The sequence below is a fragment of the Serinus canaria genome, chromosome 2 (genome assembly GCF_022539315.1).
Source record: "Serinus canaria isolate serCan28SL12 chromosome 2, serCan2020, whole genome shotgun sequence".
Classification (NCBI taxonomy): Eukaryota; Metazoa; Chordata; class Aves; order Passeriformes; family Fringillidae; genus Serinus; species Serinus canaria.
In genome coordinates this window covers 31168174-31193372 of record NC_066315.1, presented here as the reverse complement: position 1 = coordinate 31193372, position 25199 = coordinate 31168174, and the positions used below count along the sequence as shown (strand labels likewise).

General features: G+C 39.7%; 1 protein-coding gene across 5 annotated transcripts in view; it reads right to left on the bottom strand.

Annotated features, from left to right (window-relative positions):
* Positions 1-11430: 11430 nt before the first annotated feature.
* Positions 11431-25199, bottom strand: part of ABCB5 (ATP binding cassette subfamily B member 5) — a 34973-nt gene continuing 21204 nt past the window's right edge. For 4 of the 5 annotated variants that reach the window (XM_009086034.4, XM_050971265.1, XM_050971266.1 and 1 more), the window contains 11 exons: positions 24668-24772; positions 23761-23838; positions 23168-23251; positions 21061-21264; positions 20262-20362; positions 18825-18965; positions 18193-18349; positions 15763-15960; positions 14642-14848; positions 13513-13659; positions 11431-12996 (listed from right to left, as the gene is read on the bottom strand). In XM_009086034.4, coding sequence (XP_009084282.3) covers positions 12802-12996; positions 13513-13659; positions 14642-14848; positions 15763-15960; positions 18193-18349; positions 18825-18965; positions 20262-20362; positions 21061-21264; positions 23168-23251; positions 23761-23838; positions 24668-24772 — 1617 coding nt within the window. In that variant the 3' untranslated portion in view covers positions 11431-12801. The remainder of the gene's footprint in view (positions 12997-13512; positions 13660-14641; positions 14849-15762; positions 15961-18192; positions 18350-18824; positions 18966-20261; positions 20363-21060; positions 21265-23167; positions 23252-23760; positions 23839-24667; positions 24773-25199) is intronic. The other variant, XM_030232586.2, reaches the window with a different exon arrangement.

Below are 25199 nucleotides of genomic sequence, written 5' to 3'. Positions count from 1 at the left end.
AAGCCAAGGAGGAAACATGAGGGGTTTTTCTGAACTCCAGCAAACTGTCTTTGCTGCCAGATTTTGTTGGTTTTGCTGCAGAGACTTTTAAAAGCCAATTATCTGCATAATTGATGAAGAAAGTATTGCAATTTAATGAACTTTTTAATAAAGAAATATAGGTCATTAACAAGATACCTTGCTGACTCTGGCTTCTTCCCTTTGCTTTGTAATGGTGGATCATCTAATCTGTGTGGGCCATTGTAGCTCCTAAAACAGTGACTCAGTTTACAGCCAGGATCAAGAGCCATATGTCTGAATTCACAAATATAACCAGTTATGAGATCTGTAGAAAGCACTCAGATAAAAGCAATATTTTAATTTTAATAAGAAAAATAAAAAGTAATGAAGCTTTGTGGAAAACTAAATTTGTTCTCTCTTGCCTTTCTTTGGCTCTGGCTCCAGGGGCTCCTTAGCGAGTTGTCATGTAGCAGGATGATCAGTCATGGGAAGAGGGAAAAACTTGTCACCCAGCTGGTATTATCATGTCCTGCATGCATAAAAGTTTTCACTCAGGACAGCTCTGATGCCACTGACATCAGAGTTTTTTGCATTGCTATAAAGGAAAGCTATTCTCTTCTAATGGCAGTATTTGTCTCTGCTTGTGCTCCATTTTATTAGTCATTAGCAGTAAATGCAACAGTTATTGCTTCTCCTGAGAAAACAGCAATGGAAATCCAGTCTCCTCACTGTGCTTGACTTCTCTGCTTTTGATACAGAAGATTTCATGAGGTTCATGATGTGCAGTCTTACTCAGTTTAGGTTTCTTTACAGACAGCTGGCTTGGAGGTGAGAAACCTAAAACTCATACAATAAACTTCATACAATAAAACTTGACAACACTTTATTACCAGAAATACATAAAATAGAAAATCAGTTTTATAGGATCTCTTCTCTTTTTTCCCCAGGTTTCTCTGCTGACACAAGGAAAGCAAACCAATGTTTCTTGATTAAAGTATATCATCCTTTAAGTTTTCCCAGCATCTCTTCAGACCCACATGGTAGAAGATAAATTCCTTGCAACTGAGATAATCAGAAAATAATGTCACTGAAAGAAGTCTCAAAAAACCCTAAAAACCTAGCAGAATAGGAGATTTAAATTGACTCAATACTCCTACAATACTAAAGCACACTTTATTCCAGGAACTCAGTTTATCTTCTTGCCTTGAACTACATAGTGAAGATATAATCATGGGAAAAAAGGAGGAAAGATAACCAGGAGTTAATGTCTATTAAACCACATACTGAGCTAAAACCATTATTTTGGGGTCTCAGTAAGCAGGCAGCTTTAGTTAGAAGCAAACCTCTAAAAACTCAAATCATGCCACCTTAAATAAGAAAAGTTTCGACAACAATGATAAGCAAGAACTAAAACCACCTGCTTAGGTGGTTTATCTGCTGCTCCTTGCTCCTTCAGAGGACATCAGAAGGAGCAAGGAGCAGCAGATAAAGTCTCCAATGCTCATGTGCTAACTATTGCCTTGACTAAATCTCACTTGTCCTCTCAGTGGACAGGCTTATTGACAGACACATGTAGCACAGGATCTGACTGCAAAATTCCCTGGGACTCTTCCTCAGGAAAGTTTCTACTGCGGTGCAAATTTTGTTTTTTGAACATATGGGCATGGCAAGTCAAGCAATCTAAAAACCCCAGCCCAGGACTTTCAAAATTCACAAGCTAATAATTACCTCTTGGGGTGGGAAATCAGAAGGTTGAAAAACATTGCAGTATCCTGTGGCTGGGCTTACATGCAACCTCAAAGATTTAACATCTAGAGGGAATATTTTTAGTAGCAGTCTCATTTCTAACTTCTGGCCCTTGTAGAAGCACTGGGTTTCCAAGAGAGAAGAGATTCTTGAAGTGAAGTCTTGCCCCAGAATGCAGCACTCCCCAGAATTCCCCAGAATACAGCATAAGACAATGCTGTGGTCAAATGAATGTTGACAAATGAATGTTTACTCAAGTAGAAACATCTTAAAAAAAAAAAAAAAAAGCTAAAAAGAGGGGGACCACTGTGAGTGGGGATTGCAGCAAAGGGAATAGGCCATTACAAACTAGACTGAATTTTTCATTGCCCTACTGGCAAGTTATCCCAGAGGCTCTTGACAGGGCAGCTCTGCCAGTTTGTGGGGCTGTGCCCTGGAGTGGCTGCATGCTACTGCAGCAGTGTGGGCCATGCACTGGCGGCACTGCTAATGCAGCTAAAAATATTGCCACAGAATAAGCCAGCAGAGATCAGTACACAGTTTGTTTGCCAACAGATGTCAGTGTTACATATCTTATGTAGCTTTACAGTTTTGGCAAATGCTAGCTCTGCTGGGAAAGATCTGTGTATGTGTCCTGTTTTGTTTCATGGGCTCTTGTCTATGCTTTTTTTTTTGCATCTAAGCCTGTCCATATGACAAAGAACAAGTAAACTGGGGCATCTGCTGGCTAGTTCTTCATCAGTTAGATAGTTATAAATAAGTTTTATCTGTCAAATAACAGTAAAAGCAGGCTTCTTTCATTGATCTGATTAAATTTGCAGGCCAGACAATTAGAAATACCATCTGCAATCCTGTTACTAATCAGACTTCAGAGAGAGAACAGAGGTGAAATGGAGGAGCTGCAGAGCTGCACAGAGCAGCCCACAGCTGCCCTGATGGCTCAGTTGATGCTGCTCATGTGCTGAGTTGTTGTGGGCACACGAAACTGAGAGAGGGACTTGGCATGTATTTTTGGCAACCCCTGGGTCTGAGTCATGCTCTAAGAGAAATACCAGAGCACTCCTCTGCTAAAGCACTGGGAAAAGGTGCCTCTTCCACACTGGACACATCAGTGGGAGACTCCACTATGCAGGAAGGAGAATTTTTCAGGGGTTTTTGTTCTCTCACCAGGGGTTTGTTTTCCCTTGCTTGCCACATCATTCATCCTGGCCAATTCCATTTCCACTGCAGCCCCCACTCATGCTCCTGCATCTGTGGTTACGTAGCAGGGGAAACACAGAAAATGTTACTATAATTAATGTGCCACTGCAGGATCCTGTCCTGCCTGTGCTCTCATTCTTGACTAGTGACTCAGCCCTTTTATTCCCCCTTATGGCAATCAACACACATCAGTGCCTTTACCCCAAATGGAAATGTTTTGATCGAGGAGAGCTGGCATACCCCTTGCTTGGCAATGCCAGGTGGAACACAAGCAGTTTTGATATGACCAGCCCAGCAGAAAATTCAGAGACTTTTTGGCCTCCTGAATTTCCTGCGTCTCATTAGACTGTCCAGTGCACATCTGTAACAGTTCACAACCAGGCCTGTCAGCACATGGTTCATTAAAAAGCCAGGGCTGGCAATTTCTTTTGGCAGAAATCCTTCCCTTCAGCAGTAATACAAACACTGCTCTGTGCACTGCATACCTTCCTGGGAGCTGGGAGGGAACGGAAAGCAATCTCTTATCTGCCAGCTCACTTCTCTGTGGGGGGTCAGTGTGTGCTCATGTGTAATAATAGGTTCTGCTCTCCTCCAGAGAGGGGAAGTTGAAAATCCCCGAAGATGAGACTCTGACCTGAGGAAGTTGCTTTGTAAATTATACAAAAATGCCCAATGGGTGAGAGGTTTTGTTCTCCTGAGTTTTTTGTTTGTTTTCCTTTTTTTCTTCCTCCCCCAGTCATATTGTATGTTATGCAACTCACAAGATATATACTTAAAAATAAAAAAAGGAAAAAACCAGATGAGACTTTAAGTCAGGGCAATTATATCCAATTATCCTTTTCTCTGTCCAAGTTAAAATAACCTTTCTGCTAAATTATTGGAATTTAACTCTTGGAGCATGTGAGTTACTAAACTTATGTCAGAAGCCAGAATTCCTTAAGCTTAAGCTGCCTTGAAACCTTTCTCATCCCAAGAACAAAAGATGGAAATGCAGAGTGATTACCATCACCTTGCTCTGCTAATGCTGCTCTTCTTCAGGAATCTCAGATATATCCTGCATTGAGGACTCAGAGAATTTCTCATGAAAATGTAGCTCAAGACCTATTTTGGCTAAAACCATTGATTTATTGACACTTAAAAATATTTTACTATCTACTCAAGCATTAAAAAGCCCTGAGAGTTCTTGGACCTGTGTAAAGCAAGGAGGAAAGGTGGCACTTCATCAATAAGAGGAAATTGGGTGTTGGTTTTTTAATAGTAAAGTTATTAAAATCAGAAAATCAAATGAAATCAGGATGAAAAAATAGATGTCACCTTTTCTCCTCCAGATCCAGGGGGCTCAGAAGGTCCATACAGGCACTGCCAGCAGCCCTGGACCCCCGCAGTCTCCCATGGGAGAAGGGTGGGAAAGGAGCAGCACTGCAGGGATTCCCTGGGACAGTGCTGGTGGTGGCTGTGCTGGGCAGGTTCAGAGTGGCACAGAGACCCTCATCATGGCAAAACCAGTTTTTGTGTGGCGAGCACTGGGAGAGGCACACTGAGGGTTATTATTGTGTTTCCTGTGCTTGAAAGTATTCTGACAGGACTGAAGCTGGATGGGGCCAGTCATTTCACAAACAACCTGGGGAAATTCCTCCCCCTCTCTTGACATGCTTGCCGTTTATTCTGAAGCAAGATAGGACAAGAGAATATAATGAGCTGAAAGAAGGAAGGCCACGGGAAAGATGGATGGCTAATGTCCTTGCAGAACATAATTTACGCCTCAAGCCTCATGAAATATTTCCAGAAAACACCCACATCTGACTATCATTCAATTCAACCTTGAATGCTTGCCAAGTTTTTTTGAAAGGTTAAAATAGTGCAGAGTCCTGAGAAAGATTTGAAGACACTTCTGTTTGTGTGTATTTACCTATCCATGTACTTCAAGTATTTAAGGTTTGGGGTTTTTTTCCTGTTTTTTTTTTTTTTTTTTTTTTTTTTTGTTAGATTGATCTCATTTGGGACAGGATTTTCCTTGCCTCATCAGAACAAGGCTGGTACATTTTAGAGGCAATTGTCCAAATAATAAATATGGTAACAATTATCTGACTCTGACTCTGACTTGCCATCAGACTAGGTTTACATGCAGTAACTGCATCTCAGTACTGGAAGTTCCCAGACATTTCCACTGCCAACAGTTGATCAGGACATCCTTATCTCCCTGCACAGTAGGTAAAACACAGCAAGTCACTTTTTTGTGTGCCTCTGTTTCCAGAGAAACTTTATTTCAAGTAATGTCTCACTAAATGGGGCCAAGATATTCTTAGTGAAGGATGGAGCTACCTTAGTTTCTTCTGTGTGGCAGCTTTTGCCACTGAAGCATTGACTAAAACCTGGGGCAATCTGAGAATAAATAGTGGAGAAGAAGGAAATTCCATCAGTTTTGGGGGAAAACAAATGGAGCTACTGGTATTAAAAAACCTCAAATGCCTACGTACATAATGCAGTAGGTAGCTTTTAGCAGTGTTTAACTATTTACAAATCACTTGCAATCAAAGAACACAACCTTTTATATGCAACATTAAAAAAAAAATCAATGTCTGTTCTTGAACTTTTGTGTTTTTTTATTAAAAATCTGAGATTCAGACAAAATATGACTAGTGTTAGCATAAGTCTATTATAAACTGTGGATATTTATGCAAATATGCCACTCCTAGTAGCATTCTGATTGAGTGTACTTAGCATGAAAGAGGATAAAATGCAGTTTTATGTGAACTATGCTCCCCATCAAGATGAAAACAAGCAAAAGAAGTCACAGTGAAAGCTGAACTTTAATAAAATGCATTTTAAATATCACTACACAACGCATTTCTTCACTGGTGCTTGGCAGCACTGTGTGATGGTGACCAGGGTGGGATAAGCTGTGCTGCCATTGGCTTGACACAGTTTTTAAGGACACTCAGTGTGAGGGTGTTGGCCATGGTGGGTGGCACTTCTAGGATCTTTCTGTGCTGAGCATTTTCTACCATTGAGTGGGGTCCTGAGCAGCAGCAGGGCATTTCTGCTCCCCAGTTCCCCAGTTGTTCCAGAACAATGTGCAACTGTAGGATGGATGGGGAAGAATGAAATATGAAGCCTTCCCAGGAAAACTGGAAGAAAGGAAGCCTCTGGCAAAGCAGAGAGATGAGGAAAGGTTTAATTTTGCTGTAAATATTTCAGATAAGCTGTTTTGAGTTGTGTAGTTTTTTCACAATATCGTCTCTCATGAAAGCTGGGGGCAGCTGGACAGACCCACTGCTGCTGGCATAGTCTGAGCTGTCTGGGCTTTTCAAGTGCAAGGAGTTTAATTGCTTTCTCAGGAGGCACAGCTAAAAGGCCTAGACATAAAACTAACAATGGTTCATCTACTGAAAAATTGAATAAATACGTGTGAGTCACTGGCATCATGTGGGCAAGTGCTGTATGTGAGTCAAGGGAGAATTTAAGAGTCTGATTAAGCTGAAAAGAGAAACTGCATCATCAAAGCTTGATGAGAGAGATTTGCAGGAGAAAAAGATAGTTTTGACTCTGCAAAATTGAAATAAAATGCAGACAGCAAATGGAATTTTGCCGTGATTAATTAGAATTTTTTCCTGTATAATTTTCAAACTTCTTATCATAAAGCAATCTACAATGTATATAAGTATACAGTAATATAGATTTTATGTATATAGAACTATATAACCATTGAAGTCTGCTCTCGCATATTTTTGAAAAATTTCACCTTTCCTCTTTTCTATAAATGGGGCAGATTAGACATTTTCCTATTAGAAAAGCATATTCATAACTGTGTTTATTTGTTAAAAACAATTCTGAAGTGATAGATCCAAAGATTAAATGATGGTGGTGGATGCAGACAAATTTATCAAAATCAAAATACACTATCACCGTGTGCATCTAAATTTATGAATGTAAATAATTGCAGTGAGGCCATAAGATATACCCTAAAAAAAAAAAAAAAAAAAGAAAGAAAGATAGATGGAGAGAAAGAGAAAAAGAAAGAAAGCATTAAAACATGACACTGGAAGAGTCCCAAAAGAATTGTCATCAATTCATGGGAAAAGTTGTCCCAGATCTCAAAGTATGTGTGATATAGGAAATTGAAGAAAATAGTGTAAGTTTGTATTTGGAATCCTATTTATTCCAACTAAAACTACCTTACTGAATACTAAAAAGTAAACCAAATTACAGATATCTCTTCATATTGCTCTGGAATAAAAGTCACCCATTATAATTTTGTTTCCATATTCAGTGTTGCTGATATACACTTCATTTGTAGTAAACACATATAGGGGGTTTACAACCAAACCTATTAGTTCTGTATAAAGTGATAATTTTTTGGTTGAGTTTGAAGAAACACACACACTGCATTGTCAGGGATGTGTTCATATGGGTAACAGATGTGAAAATGGGAACTCTACTTATCATTTTTAGTGTGATTTCATAAAAGGCATTATATGCAGATGTCAGAGACATCAACTATTTTGATTCCTGAAAATGTTAACTCCTTGTTTAAAATTTTCCACATGCCATCCAAGAGGGAAAAAAATGCAGATTCTCCCAATTCACTCATGGTTAAAATCTGGTTTGGGTTCTTCTGAAACCTGTATGCTTCCTTTCCATTTTTGCATATTCTGGATAAATATTTCCTGGTTCCTGAATGTTCTTCCTTCACTCCAAAGCTTCTTGCACAGCTAATATCTAGATGAAGAAAACTTGGCCTTTTTTACTGCATAGACCCTTCCTCTTCCTCAAAGCACTTGTCTGCAAGACTGGGCTCCTTAGTGCCTATCTGGAGAGGCCTGGAGATCCCAGGTAAGGATCTCCAAGAGTTATTTGCAGGAGTGATAAACTAACCTAGCCATCTCTTTAAGAAATATTAAACATTCAAATTTGAACTCCCTTCCCTGATGGAAATGTAAATGCATACTCTGACTAAAAACTGATACTCTTTTGAATTTATGGTAAGAAATAGGCACTTCCCTGATGTACTTCACTGTCTGTTCAGGCAGACATTTGGAAACAGAAGAGTCATGTTCTAGAACACTTTAAAGGCAATCTGATTGATTGCTTCAGACCCAAACATGTGCAGTTAAGTGGTAAGTGCCCCACAGCCATGTCTCTTCCCCCTTGTTACTCTCTTAGTAGAATAACATATGCATTCTCCATGAATGCTGCTCACAGTGGATCAAATACTGAGGATATCCTTTTCTCCTTGGGGCAAATTTGAACAATTATTTCCACAAAAATAGCCATATTCATATAGTCATTCTTTCAGATATCAAGGACCATAACAAGAGGGACTATTCCAGTGGTGATTGACTGCAAGGTGATTTTGCTTTGGATAGCATAGGAGAGACAGGGCAGTAAAAACACATTCTGTTTATAAGGATTAGAAGGAATTGAGAATGTTACTCCTATGGAAAGAACAGTGCAATGAAAAGTATATTGGTCAATTTAAACAAGTCCACAAAATCTATTTGTTGAGCAAACATGACTTTAAAACATCTTTCTGTGAAAGCATTCCGTAAAGACTGGCATCTTCAGGAGAAATACAGGAAGGCTCAGCAAGTTTGCTTTGGAGCTTGTGATACTGATGTCACTGAGCAGGCTGGGGATAACTCCAAATGATCTGTGAGCTTCCCTAAGGGGAAAACAAATAATATTTCCAAGTGGAAAGATACACTTCAGAAAATAGTTTCTGGACTTAACTGCTGATGAACCAGGTAGGCAGTAAAATGCTAAAATGAGCTAATTGCTTGGGTTTCAGGTAGATGGGAGCTGTCTGCACTCTGGATAACAAAGCACAGTACAGAGGCAGATGAAAGCAATCCAGTGTAAGTGATTAATTTACTGAATGCAGTGACCAGTTTTCTGCTGAGAAATTTTTGTTGATTTTAGAAAGTAATCCTTTAGCTTTGCTATTGTTTTAATCACTTCCCCTCTCACCTCTGTGTTTGGCACCAGTTCACATGGTGCAGCATCTGTTGTGTGTGCTAGGCAAGGTGCTTGAGGAGGAAAAGCAGTCCAGGCGACTGGAAGAGAACAGTCAGGGAGAGCCATAACCCTGGAAAATGTCAGGATGATGGGCAGTGTGTGGTGAAGCTTATACATAGGGCAGCTGGAAGGTGATAAATGATAACAAGGCAACTGGATTCTTCTACCTTTGCATCTAAAACTACAAGTCATTTAGAAGTACCAAAGGATCAGGACTAAACAAAATAAGCTCTTCAACTGCATTTTGTAAGAAGAAACTACACAGATGCTGTTTGTGACCTTGTTGCCCAGCTGTTTTTCTTCTTTACTATGTTGACTACTATGATTTTAGAAACACGTTAATGTCTCAGACATAGAGAAGATGTGTTTTACAGAAGTCTGGTTTGTTTACATGCAGCAGCAGGGACACACAGAAAGAGCTAAAGCACAGGCTTTTATCCATTGTTTTGTCCAGTTTATTCAGTTTGTGTATAGTTCTAGTGATTGCCAGACCACATTCTTCTAATATTATGCAAATCCATTAAGAAACAGAAGAGTTTGGAAATATCTTGGAAAAGCTGCCACTGTATTTCCTGCTTCATCAAGGCACAACCACATCTCCAGATAAACTGTGGTAATTTTTCTGCTCTCCATGGAATCACAGGTTGGTTTGGGTTGGAAGGGACATGGAAGATCATCCAGTCCAAACCTCCCCATCATAGGCAGGAACACCTTGAAATGACCACTTTGTTCACAGTCCCATCTACCTTGGCCTTGAAGACTTTCAGGGGTGGGGCATCCACCCTTCTCTGGGCAGCCCATGTCAGTGCTTTACCACTCCCTTAGTAAAGAATTTTTTCCTAATATCTGCTCTTAGTCTACTTCCTCAGTTTAAAGCACTGGCCTACCACTGCATGTCCTTGCAAAAAGTCCCTCTCCAGCTTTTTCTTGGTCTCCCTTAGGTAAGCTGTTTCATCTCCCTGGGCAGAGTGCCCATGGTTGCAGGCAGCAGATGAGCCCTAAATGGGGGCTAAGCTGGAGCATTGCTTTAACAAAACCACACTTACTCGACCAAAAAGAACCCCTTCTTCCCAGAAGAAACTCTGTTTGCCCCACACGTGGCAATGATGATGAGATGGTATAGCATAGCCTTTGGGTCCTGGACAGGCCCCCTCCTTGCTGCTGCAAAAACTAACCCTATCCTGGCCAGGACCAGGACATGTTCCTAATGACATTTTTTTTTCTGAAATGTTTGCTCTGTCCTGCTTTATATTCCAGGTGTCAGAATTAAAAGTCTCCCCTAACTTGGCACAAGTGTTGGTGGTTTCCAAACATGCCCATAATATGGTGGGTCACTGCTGGTGTCACCGGGGACTTCACCCCTAAAACGACTGCCACAAGGATAGGGGTGAAGGGAACATATTAGCCTGGGCTTGTCAAGGAACACCAAAGGCCTCATTCATGACTAGAAGAGAAGCACTTAGCTCAGAAACTTGCTTAAGGCCAGCAACGATCTAAGTCTTCTATGGAATTACTAAGATATGACTTCCCAGAAAAGAGACTTCAGAGAAAGCATTCAGAAGGCTTTTTGAAGGAGAAATTGAGTGTTTACTTAGTGGAGCCAACAAATCTGTCAAGGTTGATTCTTTTGATCTCTGTATCATATATAGGGCTTGGTACTGAAATGGGTGCTTTTGATGTACCTCTCTCTTAATTTAGGTCTACTTTTAATCAGAGCATAGTCAGTTTACAAGCTCTATGGGCATACCCAGCCAGGAAGGTGACTTGGATGGTCTGAAATCAACTATCAGAGCATAGAATTTACTATTAGTGCCTACAAGCTGAACATATTTATCTCTTTATATCTCACGGAGTCAGTAAAGGCACCCAGGTCAATCTGTGTGCTAGTGGGCAGGCACAGCAGTGTTGAGGGCCCGGGTGTCTGCACTGATCCTGCACCAGGGAGAGGGTTCCTTTCATCCCACCAAGGGTGTTCTCTGCTCATGGTGGGCCCAAGGCAGAACAAAAGAACTGTCAAAGCAGTTTACACCTCTTCAGCTCCTTGGGCATCTATGCAGCATCCTCAGATCCCTGAGGATCAGGCTGGCTGTTACAGAGGTTGAGGTCTGGTAAGATCCTCAGAGTTGGGAGCTGTTTCCAACCTCCACTACTGAAAAGCTCCAAAAAAATTGAGACTGGTAATGGGAAAGGGAATTGGGCAAAAATTACCCACTGCTAAGAAAAGTAGTGGCTACTTCCCTTTTTTATTTTCAAAACTGAGAATCAAAATCTAGTGCTTGTACTTTTAACTGCAGTGCAGAAATAAAACAGGGAAAAGGGAATGAATTGGAGCCCACATTAGATAATTGGAAAAGTAATAAGGGCAGCAGTTCCATAGCATGTGCCTATCACAAGAAAATTAAGAGATCACACAAGAGGGATACCCGAATGAGTAAATATTCCTCTTGAAACAGTCTCTGAGAGAAACTGTGAGGGAGAGCAACTGTATTTATTTTGGCAAATCTGAGATCAGATTTTTTTGTGTGTGTTTTATTCCCTTTGCAGATCCTGATACCAGAAAATAATTGAAACGAGCAAAGGAGATGGTAATTACTGTACATTTGTCTGCTACAATCTGGAAATTATAAAGTACTGCAGGTTGCTCCAGGCTATAAATCCTAACCCAAAGTCACATGCAAAGCCTTGGAAAATTGAAATGCTGCAATTTGGTTTAACCAGCCAAAAAACCCCAGCTGCTGAGTCACTCTGACTACACAGTACATATTCTTCAACAGTTAAAGGATGTATTGCAACACCCTGAGGAATATATCAGAGGAATAAAAAAATATTAAAGCACATGTATAAACAAGCTTTGCCAACACTTAAAAAAATCTTTGAAATTGTTCATAAAATAACAAGCTCATTTAGAATGGCAAAGACTCTTTAAATTATCAAGTCCAAATGTTAACCAAACACTATCAGGTCTTCTACTAAACCGTCACCCTAACTACTATGCCTATTAAAAAGAAAGGAACTTCTATTGAAAACAACTTTTCCTTTTTTCTTTAAAGAAAAGCTCTTTACTTGGCTGGCAGGAATCCACTCCAATAGATGCCATCCTAGCTCCCCACAAAACTTTAGAAATTATCTTGATGGATTAAAAAAAATGACTGAATTCTATTAGGTCAGTATTTGAAAAATACTAAACAAAACAATGGTATTTTTATAAAGTTTGAGGTGAAAAGGTTGTAACTTTTATAATTATTGTCTGAATTAGAGTATTGAACATCCAAGAAATGTCTGAAGTACAGTAATATGAGAAATGTGGCATAAAGTAGGGAATAAAACCAAACCCATGCATCAATATCTTTCTCTTTAATATAATTTCTTTGGAATCTCAATTTTCAGTGAGAATAGGTAATCATCTTTAGTTAAAGAAGAATTTATGACTTCATCTGACTGGTGGAGAAACCCAAAGAGCAATCAGAAGCACCAGCTTTTTGTTTATCCACGATGCTTAACTGCTGTTATACTTTGTTATCACCTTGGTCTATGGCAGCTTTTGTGGGTCAGGGTTTGGTGAGACTACATCAGGTCTGACACCTTCCAGAGCATGTGACACACCAAACTGCTCAACACATTCAGTCCCTAGGACTCCTCTGTGACCCTTCTGTGACCCAGCACTGGGCATGCACTGCTCATCCCCACGGATGTGTGGGCCAAGGGCTACACTGGATACAGCAACCAGGCTGCAACACAGCTCCTGCTCGGTCAGCACAGTAACCCTCTGTAGAGATTTTAATGTCTTCCCATAAAAAAAATCAAAACAAAAAACCCTAAAAATTCAGTAAGTACTACTAATTAAGAGACTTGTGCATTTGCAAGGGCATAGTAGTGTCCTTCCTTGGCCAGCAGCTGGCTGTGGGTGCCCTGCTCGACCACCCTGCCGTTCTGGATCACCACGATGATGTCGGCTGTCTGCACGGTGGACAGGCGATGAGCAATGACGATGCAGGTCCGACCTTGCCGGGCATTATCCAGAGCTTTCTGGACAATCTGTCCACAGAGAACACAACAATGCTGTTAGCACCTGAAAAGCCTTCCCTTGTCCTAGGAACTGCCTTTGATTTCTCACTTCTTATCACCTGAATACATGCCCCACAGACATACATGTCAGTGCACGCAGGAGACCTTTACTCAACAGGATTTCTCACTGTGATCAGTGAGCCTGATCAAACAGATGTGAGAAGTGGGTTCTTGGGCTTCCAGCTTGGGTCAGAAGACAATTTCAGTATTTACCATCAAATGCATCTGATAGGAAGACATCTGACATGTATCAAATCAATGTGGAGTTTTATACTTAAAGTTCCAGGTATTTTCTACTTTTTATTCAGTAAATATAAACATCTTTCCAGTATAGCTCAATTCAAGCCTTTCAGGTGGAAAAGCTACTGTGACACACCTGACTTGTTTCACAATTGAGCATTTGTAGCATGTTAGCTTTAATTTTATTCTACAGAGAGCAACTAGCTATGTACATAGGCATAAGTATTTCACATAATCATTATTCACCTTTTCACTTTCTGTGTCAAGAGCAGATGTAGCTTCATCCAGAAGCAGAACAGCAGGATTACGAACCAAAGCACGGGCAATTGCTATTCTTTGTTTTTGACCTCCAGAAAGTTGTGTCCCTTTCTCACCCACCCGTGTATTATATTTCTGGATGTTAAAAAATAAAAAAGATCACCAGTTAATACTCTGAGAAGGAAGATTAGGAAAATAAAATCATTCACAGCTATAAGAGTTAAGCATTTTCATCTTGAAAGAAAGAATAGTGCAAGTAGTTTTAAGAAAGTTAAGGCTTTATAAACATTTCTAGTACAAGCAGTTATATATAGAGCCACACATACTCATGGCCAGTCTGAAAATTTACTCCCTCAGAGGCTGGAATAGGTCTTGAATGGTACCAGAAGTGAGGCATCCAAAGAGGGCATGTTCATAGGATTAACTAAAAATTTAATTCTTACTGACATATTCACAAAGAGTTTGAAGTTGCATTGACTGTGAATTAATAATCTCAAACGTTATTTGTAGTAATGAAAATGAAATACTTTTCAGCATTATTGCCTCAATTTCCTGTACCCAGAACTACAGTGAAAACAAGCTATCAAAGCATTTTTCCTTGTTAGAACCAAATTCTTATCAGGCATGAAGGTCAAATGCCATGCCATTCAGTTTTGATTTACTGCCTCTTTGTATTTATTATGAAAGATTCCCTGTGCATATCCATTCAGTTAGAAATAGACTGCTTTCTTTTACTATTTTTTTTAGAAAAATAAAATATCTTAAATAAAAATAAAATTATCTGAAAGAAAATATCAAGAGTAACTTGAAGAGTTTCTTCTATCAAAGGAAAAATATGTAAAAAATTGTTATGAGCACTTACTTATACACAGAACATCCTCTCATTTCCCTCTCCTCACCCCCCAAATATTCTGGGTTGAATACCACTGTAAGAATGAAAACATTGGCTTTTTTTCTTTTTTACCAAACTAAGAAGGCCTTTAAGCTTGAAACACACTGACATTTAAAAACATAAAGGCTATTATATTAGGGAAAACAAAAGTGAGCACTACCTTGGTAACTCCATGGCATTCCAAGCATATGATCTCACTGTGAAGAGAACATCTCTGTCTCTTACCTCTGGCAGTTTTTCAATGAAGGCATGAATATTTGCTGCTTTAGCTGCTTCTTCAATTTCTTCCTGACTAACCACCCTACTGTTGTCTCCATATTGAATATTTTCAGCAATGCTGCAGTCAAACAAAATGGGCTCCTGTGACACCAGGCCCAGCCTGGACCTCAGCCATTGTAAGTGCAGAGTCTTAGTATCAAATCCATCTGCTAGCTAGAAAAAGCAACAGAAACATGATGCCAAGCTGGCTACTGAATTCATCCACAAACAGCTGCTGTAAACAGGAAATGTGAATTCTAAGAGAAAGCCCATTATTTGTTATTTTTCCTGATGTAATCAAGTAAATTTTTTGCATGCTAAATGAAAAAGAACCAGCAGAATAGACTAAATATTTTCCTGCATTGATTTTTATTTTTTTGTTGTTTTGCTTCCATTTGCTAGCAAGCAGAAACAACATGCAGGTAACAGGTTCTTGTGGTCCTTCCAGCCCTACTGACCACAAGAAGCACCAGGAAGCTAATGGGAAAGCCTGCCCCTCGCTCCTTACGAAGTTGAGCACAACAATAAATATGTCCTCAGCAGTAGGCCTTTGGATCTTGCAACCTCCAAAGGAGGTTTCTTTCCACTTTTTATACCATTAACAAGGGTTCTATCAAAAAGCCAATTGAGATGTCCTGATGGTGACACAATAACATCCATCTGAGATTGTGGTTGTCTTATCTGAAGCATGTACATGTGTCCCTAAGGTGTTCACATCAGCAAGAAAACTCACACATTGACAAGCAAGATACATTAGTAGTGCTATGCCCCTGTCTGAGCCTTGGGGAGGAAATGCAGTCAGACCTGGTCATTCCTTTCCCAGGCAAGACCTGTGACCTGAGGATGCACATTGTGCCAGCATGGATGCCACTGCTGGTACATGTGGGCAAATGCCCAGGGCAGGCAATGACAGGGGTTTGGGGGATTGTCTACAGATCCACCGGAGGCACAGCCTCCATAACTCACACCTCTAAAAAAGGCATCTCAACAGAGGGACAGCCAGGCTTGTCAAAAGCCTCTGAAACCTTGGCAGATAAAGAGTTCTGTAGATCTAATTACTATTAATAGCCAGACAAATCTATTCTTACCACTTGTCCTTCTGCAGGGTCATAAAATCTCTCCAAGAGCTGAATGGATGTGCTTTTGCCACAGCCGCTGCTTCCTACTAATGCCAGAGTCTGTCCTTTTTTAACTTTCACACTGAGTCCTTGCAAAACCTGAACTTCTGGCCTTGTTGGATATGCAAAATGGACGTTTCTGAATTCAATGTTGCCTTCAAAATGGCTCTGAAAAGCAGTAGAGAGTTCACATGCTCATATTAACACTTATTAGCCTTAGCTGTAACAACACTTGTTAAGACTTGATTATTAAAGTGAGAGATCCAAGAAAGCTTGGGAAGGTGTTTTCAAAAGTGCTTTTGAAATTCTTTTAAATGATATGTTGGACTGAGCATAGTATCACTAGTTATAGGATGATCTGTAAGCCACGACATCCTTCTGGAGAAGTTTTCTGCATCTCTTGTGTCTATTTTTCACTTGGTCTTTGTAAAAAGTATCACAGAAGCACAGAATAAGCTGAGGTGGAAGGGACTCTGCAGGATCAGACTCCAACTCCTGGCCCCACACAACACCATCCCCAAGAATCACACCATATGCCTGAGAGTGTTGTCCAAACAGTTCTTGAACTCTGTCAGTCTTGGTGCTGTGACAACTTCCCTGGGGAGGCTGTTCCAGTGCCCAACCACCCTCTTAAGAAAAGTAGAAAATATCCAGGTTTTTCATTTCTAATACATTTAATTGAGATACTTCTACTTGTGATATAAACTGTATCATTTGCTCTCCTGATCTTACCCTGCAGGCAGCACAATTTGAACAAATGTAACACAAGGTCAAAATCAGAGATTAAGATAGCAGAGCTAAATTCTTCAGTAGTTTATTCACGAGCAGAAAGGACAAGCTGTGTTTAAAAGAGTAGTGATAGTTAATTAGACATCCTAGGCAGATTGATATTTAAGCACAAGTAGAAGAAAGGGGGAACGTGCCAAGGCTGTCCTGTTCTTTGGGGTACATGCCAGCAGCACCACTAATACTTTGCTCTCACAGCAGGTAATAACCTTATTTGATGGACTCAAACATTTGCTTTGCTAAGTCATAAGCATTGCTGGCAGTTAAGTCCAGTCTACACTAAAAATGTTTTCACTTAGGTTTTATTTTTCTGGAGACCTTCTGCCAAGTCTTTCAATGTCTGTGTCAGAGAACCCTGGTTCAAGAAAATATGCAAGCATGCTCAGAACTTTAAAGGCTGAAAATCCTGTATATAAGCTTGAAGTTACAGAAAACTGGATTATGGCTTCCTGAGTAGGAGCTACTGTCTAAACCTACATGGGAAGTTAATTTTAAATTTAGATGAACCTGGATGTGCCATTGTAATCCTTCCAGAACATGTAAATTGAAAGCATTACATGAAGAAATTTGACAAGTGGTGAGGTCAGGCTCCTTAATGATAGTTTTGGTTTAGAAGCAAGGCTCCTTGGGGAATTTTTGAGTGTTTTCTGATTTTACTTTTTATTGGTTTTTGCTTGTTGTCTTTCTTCCCCCAGCTTTAGAGCAAACTAAATAATTCATTAAGCTTGCTTTGACTTCACAAGAGCACATTTTTAATTGTAAAAGTTTCCACAGATGGAATAGGATGGCTTTTTGCAAAGTGCCTGTCTGTAAAGGAACTAATCCCTCTTATTTACATAATAATTAGAAAAATGCATTAGTATTTTATTTCTCTTCTAAACTCTTATAAAGACAAAACTTTTATTGGAAGTGACATTTTCAGTGCTTTCCTGAAGCCATTTACACTGTGATTCAGTAGAGAAAAAAGTATCTTTTTTTTAATCATTTAGAGAAAACTACCTTAAAGGCCATACACTTTTGTCTGATACCCAGAAATAATATGGTTCCTTAATAAGTCAGTACCACCATTTATAGTGTCTGTCTTTTGACAGAACCATAGAATGGTTTGGATTGGATGGGGCCTTAAAGTCCATCTAGTTTCAACCCCTCTGCCATGGGCAGGGACACCTTTCCCTGGACCAGATTGTTCAGAGATCCATCCACCTGGCCTTGAAGACCTCCAGGGATGGGATATCCAAAACTTCTCTGGGCAACTCATTCCATACTCACAGGAATGAATTTTCTAGTATCTCATCTGAATCTACTCTCTTTCAGTTTGAAGCCATTACCCCTTGTCCCATCACTACATGTTTTTGTAACAAGTCCCTCTCCATCTTTCCTGTAGGGTCCCTTCAGGTCAGAATTAGGACATCCTAATTCAGCATCCTTTTGTGACACTCTAAGAAATAGACACCTGTGAATACAATTGCTGACAATAATTACTAATTTAGATTGTTACAACATATTTTCCTGTGAAAAAAGAACACTCCTTCCAAAAAAATACACTCAAAATCCCAAAGAAACAGATCTCCAATACCCTGCCAAGCTCCCATGCAAAATGACACCAATCCTTACCAATTTTTCACCTTGTTCACTGTAACTGTCAATTAAAGGTTTTCTCTCCAAAAGCTGAAAGATTCTTTGAGCTGACATTCGAGCTTTGCCATAGTCTGGTGCCAGGGAAGAAGACTGCCCAACATTTATAGCTGCAAATATGACAGAAGAGTAGACTCTAAAAAGCAAAGGACAAAGAGTGATTCATTCCAGGTAGAACAATGCATAAAACATACCTTCAGAATAAAGCTTTCTAACATCTTTAGGTCATGATATTTCTGGAGCTCCTCACACTCCATGATGTCATCCAGTACTAGAAAGGTCAGCTTGTTCCCACAGCTCCTTTATAGCTGGACAGCAGTATCATATCACTTTGCTTTTTAACACCTTCTGTCTGGAAGTGATGTCAAAGGGCAAAGGCTTCTCCAGAGTAGATGTGTTGAGCTTGCTGCTTACTTTTGATGTTTCACTGCCCAAAGGAGCACCATTCCCCAAAACAGCCCTTATGCCCAAAGAAAACTTCCAACTAGACTGAATTCCTGGATTCCCATGCCCCATTACCTCTGCAATTTGATAAAATAATTTACATGCATTGAAATCACTACACTGTGTACTAATTTTGATCTTTTTAATGTTTTTTAAAGTATACTCACATAAATACATTTTCAAAGTTGGTCAGACAATTAGCAATGAGCCAGGCTCCAAATCTGAAGACTGCTGCATTAATAAGGTACTCTGAAGATTGAGCTATTCCATAGGTAAATCCATAGAAAGGAGCTTTTCTCAGAGATTTTCTGATAAAAGAAGAGACTTTCCATAAATGACTTGTAAAAGAGAAAAGACACTGGCTGGGGGATAGCCAGACTTCTGGAATAAAATCTTCAAGCAACCCAGCTCACCCCCAAACCCACAACAAATCAGCCCACAACACACACACTCACAAACAATCCTTTCCAGACCCTAAGAGAACCCCTGTCTTCAGGACATAGAACCACCCTCAGGACAGAAAGCAATGAAAACCTTGATCCTCATTTATGTTAAATTGAATCCCCTTCCTTTGCTTTTATAGCAGGACAGGTCACTAGAGCGGTTAGTTAAAATGAGATAAGTTAATTAACTTCCTCATATGACCCATTTTATTAAGAAAACAAGCAGGCTCAAGCCTGGCCTGAGAGTTGCCTGCGGGCTCCAGCAGCTCATTCCATCTGAGCAGAGCATGAACACATTGCTGGGTATCCCCACTAGAATTCAGACTATGCCACTATTTCTCAATCTATCCCTCTGGAAGGGTTTCATTTTGTGTAGCTAATTGAACACACACCAAATAACAATCTGGTGAACTCTCTGTCCTCATTGTTTAGGATGCTCTCAGAGGAAGGGGATATCTCCTTTCTAGTTTGAGCTGTAAATCAGACCTGTGACAGTCCAAGCAAGCATCCTGCCCAAATCTGGGCATTTAGCAGTTCACCAGACATTGAATTTTAACAATATTTTGGCTGAGGACAGATTGTGCAATACATTATTTTCAATTCCTTCTTTTACATTAGAAGCAATTTATATTTTGCGCTATTTTAATTAAATAAAATGGAACTAGAAACACCTGGCAACCCTAGTGACTCAAATGCATTTCAGTGGAAAAAAGTCAGTGGGATGTAGTGGAGCAAACAAGGGAAATGTATGAAGTTCTTTCCAAGGTTTCAAAGTCATATGAGGGAAATAAAACTTGTTTATGTTCTAAAGGGTGAGGTGGAACTGTCAGTTCCTAAGTTAAGTAGCATCAGTGCAGTACACTGACATGGAGTGAACATATATCCTATATTGTAGGCAAACACAATATTCTGCAACACATATCCAGAGAATGCAGTTTCTCAAGTGTTTGCATAATAAAAGACAAATCCTGCAAATGTTTTTTTTTTTGTTCTACACTTAGATAATGTTTATTAAAATATAGAGACTATATAAATTCCAAACCTATACGAACAGCTATTGATATTCTTCCCAGTCTTTTGGGTATTGCCTAAGTTTCAAAAAAGGTATTTACAGTAAATCTGAAAGATTAAAGTACACTGTAAAGAAAAAAAAACACCCACCTATAGGTATTATTCAAACAAGCAACATATCTTTCATAAAATGCTTCTTCCTTGGTCAGTGAAGCTACTGTTCTTATGTTTTCAATGGACTCTGTTGAAATCTAAACAAAGAGATTAAACAAATAAGAGGAAATCTCTTATAACTGAAATCTGCAAGATGCCTTCTGAACACTTGATTTCTTCTCTAGCATTTATTATTTTAGACCAGAACGTGCTTGTTTAAGAGTAAGGATGAAGGTGAAGAAAAGTCCTAAGGAATGAAATTATTTATCAGCAGTCTCTTTCCTAAACCATGGGTTGTGGCCCTCATGAATTAAACCCAATTTAATAAAATGGGGACAAGCACTAGCACTCTGGACACAGTTTGCTCTTTTTCATGGACTACTTCTCTCTCCTGGAAGAGCACTATCAGGTGAGTGAAGGCAGTACCCTGAAGCTCTCGAGCACATTAATGGCTTGCCTTCATGACAGAATAGAAAGGTATCAACATTGCAACACTTCTGGCTGCAGCAGAGCAGCGCTGAGCCACATTGCTCACACTAGACACCAGTGCTGGGACTGCTTCTGCTGCAGCTGCCACCACCCAGAAATCCACTATGGAGTTTTTCAAATGCATTTTTATATTTTAACTTGCAGATGGTTTGTGTTATCAGTGTTTTGCTTTTCTTGAAGATATATAAATATTCCTCTCAACGCCTTTCATTTATCTTGGACAATTGAGTCAGCTATATTATAACTACAATGTTGTCCTTAAAAGTGATCTCACACAGAACCCTGTAGTTAAAACTGAAGAACTTACTCTTCCAGCCTCTTCCAAAGCTTTTTGATCTTCTGCAGCATGACCAGACATAGAGCTGGTACTCACAGCATTTGCACCAACAATAAAAGGAATGCTGGCCAGGATAAGCAGAGTTAGCTGCCAGCCATATACAAATGAAATAATGATGGCAGTCACAAGGGTAAAGACAGTCATAGTCATCAGTGCAAGTCGGCTTCCAGTTGCCTAAGAAAACCCCAGAACCCCCCCAAATATATGTAATTAGATTTTAAATTTTTGTTGCTTAAATTACAACTTCAAATTGCTGTAATCAAGGACAAAGGTTTGGCTGGAAAATGAAACCATGTGCGATCACAGGCGTGGGCATTACGCACCAACTTCTGTAACCATTCCTAGAGATTCCTCACACCTGACAGCATTCAGGCCTTCAAGAGGTATTAATGTAGTCTAGAGAGCTGGACATGATAGTTGTTTAATGAAATGTATCTGGGACTTCACGCTCTGCCCAAAGTAGAGAAAATTGTGACCGCTGTGAGAGCAGGGCAAGTTGGCCGTTCGATGTCCAGCAGTAGGCAAGAGTGGCTTGGTTCTAACAGGAGCCAACCATTGAGACCCTCCACACTAACAGTGGTGAAAAATATTCATCCTCAGCTTCTGACATTGCTGCACTTGAGGTTGTGTTCTTAGAGAAAAGAAATCTGAATCTGTCCACACTACAGAAATGTTTTATCTCAATGGGATAAAGTGTAGGAAAGACTAACTCCAACTGAAGAATTTTCACCTCCTCCCAGCCTGTATAACCTTTTCACCAAAATCTTTTTTAAATAAGAGTTGATTAGCATCCAGCATCCAGGTGGGCTCTGATCTGCAGAAAGAACTTCTGCAAACAGTCCTGTGGAAATAGTTCATCCTCCAGACCTTGGCATGGTGGTAAAAACAAAAAATCTTGAGTGGGAAGCAAATATTCTTTTTTTTGCCAAAGTGTTTCCTGCCCTGAAAAGACTTTGCTTGTTCAATAAATTTAAAATACTAACAATTTAACCAATGCCAAGGTGGATTGTTGCCATATGTTTTAGGGGTTGCACATAAAGATGGATTTGGAAACAGCATGAGGCATGGTACTGACTTACTGACGTCTGGTTCTCCAGACATCCCAATAGCTCTGGAGATCCATTCATGCCTTAGTCATTTTTTGTAGTTAGAGAACTGTGTGCACCCCTCCTTTTTACTGCCCTGACAGGATGACAGACTTCATTGCCACTGAAGCAAACAAACTTTAAAAGATGAAGATTACTAAATTTTGTCAAAGACTATTTCATCCCTGCAAGCACTCAATGAAGGAGGGCTGGAGAGAAACAAAAACCTATGGAGACTGAGAAATGTAGGGATTGAAGGATTAGCGATGTACAAATACGAAGGGGGAAAAAATACACTAGTAAACCTTCCCCCCCAAGTCCTGCAGTGATTTGCTTTTCCCTGCAAAGAGACAGAAAGAAACAAATGTTTGGCAGACTGTCAGGTTCTGCAGGTGAGGTGAGAAGTTGAAGGAAGAATTTGCAGAATTTGCCATATCCTCTGTCCAGTGTCCAGTGGCCACCTCTTATACCAGCCCCTTGAGTAGTTCCCTTCCTTAGCCATTGCCCTCTGTGGCACTTTTTAATTGTGCTAGTCTATTTCTTACTGTTTGTAAAGCACATTTTGTGTCAATGGGAAGAAGAATTCTCTTCCCTGAGGTGGGTAAGAGTTTGTATCCTCTGCAAATGCAACCTCTTTGTGGCATTCAGGTGACACTCACAAGACAGTGTAAAAAACCTAGGGTCCAGTGAGTATGTTCCAAGCATATATGCAGATTTCACTTTGCACAGTGAAATGGTCTACAGTTATTAAATATTTAGCTTAAAGACTTCCAGGTACATGAACATCAGCAGGATTTTTGAAAGTTGTAAATTATCAGCTGAGCAACCATTTCCAATGTGTCCTGTAGCATGCTGTGTAAAGGCATCTACTAGTCTGTGGGGTAGATTTCCTACTTTGTTTTCTGAAATAATCTCGGAATTCCTTGCTAATTGCAATTAATATTTGTAAGGAAAAAGATATTTGAAAAATACACATTAAAGAATCAACATACGCCTTTAACTTGGGAAGCATCTGTAGCAAGACGAGTTAGCAGAACACCAACAGCATTTTTCTGGTCATCATACCACCCAATCTCCTGAAAGAAAAGATATTGACTTTTGTTTCAAAAAATTACATGAAAGTACAAAACAGGATGTCTAACTGAATATTCTCTCCATGTATTCAGCATTTCCAAGTAAATTAAAAGAAAAGCTTAAAAAATATTATTCTTTCATGGAGATATAATTGTTGATAATCAAAGTGCTCTTGGCTATGATGTTTTCCTGAACATGCCTATTTAGAAACTTTTATTATAGCCCCCATTTATTTAAACATTCCTTGGTCCTGAAGAGATTAACCATTCTCTTACAAATTACCTATCCCATCAGCTACAGAATCAGAATATCCTGAGTTGGAAGGGACCCACCATGATTTGTACATACAGAAAGGAAAGGAAGCTTCTTTTATTTGCAAAGGCTATAGTAGGGTTCTTTTTTCTTCCAATCACCAATTTACTGTCTTCTGGTCCCTTTCAGATGTTTCTACAAACATGCAGGTTCTTGTCCACACCCATTTCTCTCTCGATATGAATTGCCTAATTCATACCTGCTGAAGTAATGTTCTGAAGGACAAAGAGCGCAGTCTCATTGTTAGGGTTTCCCCAGACTTCCCAAACATGAATCCCTGGGGGAGGAAAACCAGTCACATTTTCTCATCTGATGCTGTAACTCTGTTTATAAATCTGCACAACAAAAGCAATCGCACCAAGAAGCTCAACAAAAGCCATCACACCTACAACCCCCTGTGAATATATATGTCTTGGGAGAAGCACCATTCACATTCCTGAACCTGAAACTTGATTTTCTCAGAGAAAGGAAGCAACATACCAAAGAAGGCATCTATATATTACATATTTGTATCACAATCACCCAAGCAAAGGGAGATTAAACTTTTCTGGTCAATCTTGCACACACAGACTGCAATATAAATCAACCTGTCTAGTGATTGGCCTCCCTACCCTGACTGTGACCAGAAACATTCACTCACAGCAGTCATACTGATGGATTTTTATGATGTGGGCATCAGAGAGCACGCAGTGCTTTCTGCAAGCTTTAGGAGCACGGGAAATGATGGAATTTACTTGATGGTATGAAAAGCACTGTCTGCAATGGAAAGAGTGAGTCTGCTTTATACTTACTTTGGCAAGAGCCTACAGACTAGTCAGTGAGAAATATCAGTATTAACTTTGACTTTTAAGCCCAGACCTTCAACTTTGATTTCAATCATGTTGAATTAACATTTCCTTTAGTGGATTATTTAAACCAAGAGCAAACATAGACCCCTGTCTTTAGGTAAACATTAAATCTAAGTATCTCAGGAAGACCCTGGCACTTGTGCATATTTTTGTAAGCTCTGATTGGTTTTTTACTTCTCAGATTGTGTTGATATGAGTTATACCTGCAGCCTGCTGGAGAGGTCAGAGCTTTTAAGATTTCAGTGTAGTGACACTTACTTGGATTATGTATGCTGCTAAGATAATCACTCCAAGTAAAAGAAATATTAAAGAAAACAACACGGTGTTTTTACTCCTTTTTTCTGGATCTGTTTCTTGAAAAGCCTATGAAAAGGAAAAAACCCACAAAAATGAGTACACAGACAAGCATCCATTACATAAGCCAGCCTTCACCTCAAGAAGCTTGTCTACTTTAATTTCTTTTAGCAAGTATCCTGGATGCTAAAATGAGTCTGCAGTCAACTTTCTGTTGAGGACACAGATGATAGTTGAACTTTCCATTTAACCTACATTGCACTAATTTTTTCTCCCAGATACATCAATGTTCCTCCTTTCCTCCCCTAGTCAGATGCAGTTCCACCATTCTCTGCTTCTAAAGAGTCCCTTCAACATTTTTCAGTGGATGCATTTATATGAGTTAATCCCACTCAGGGACTTACATGGAAAGAAGTGAGTGGTTGAGTATGAAGAAAGCTCAGGAGTACAACTTCCAGTTGCAAAAAAAAACAAAAACCACCCCCCTCCCAAAAAA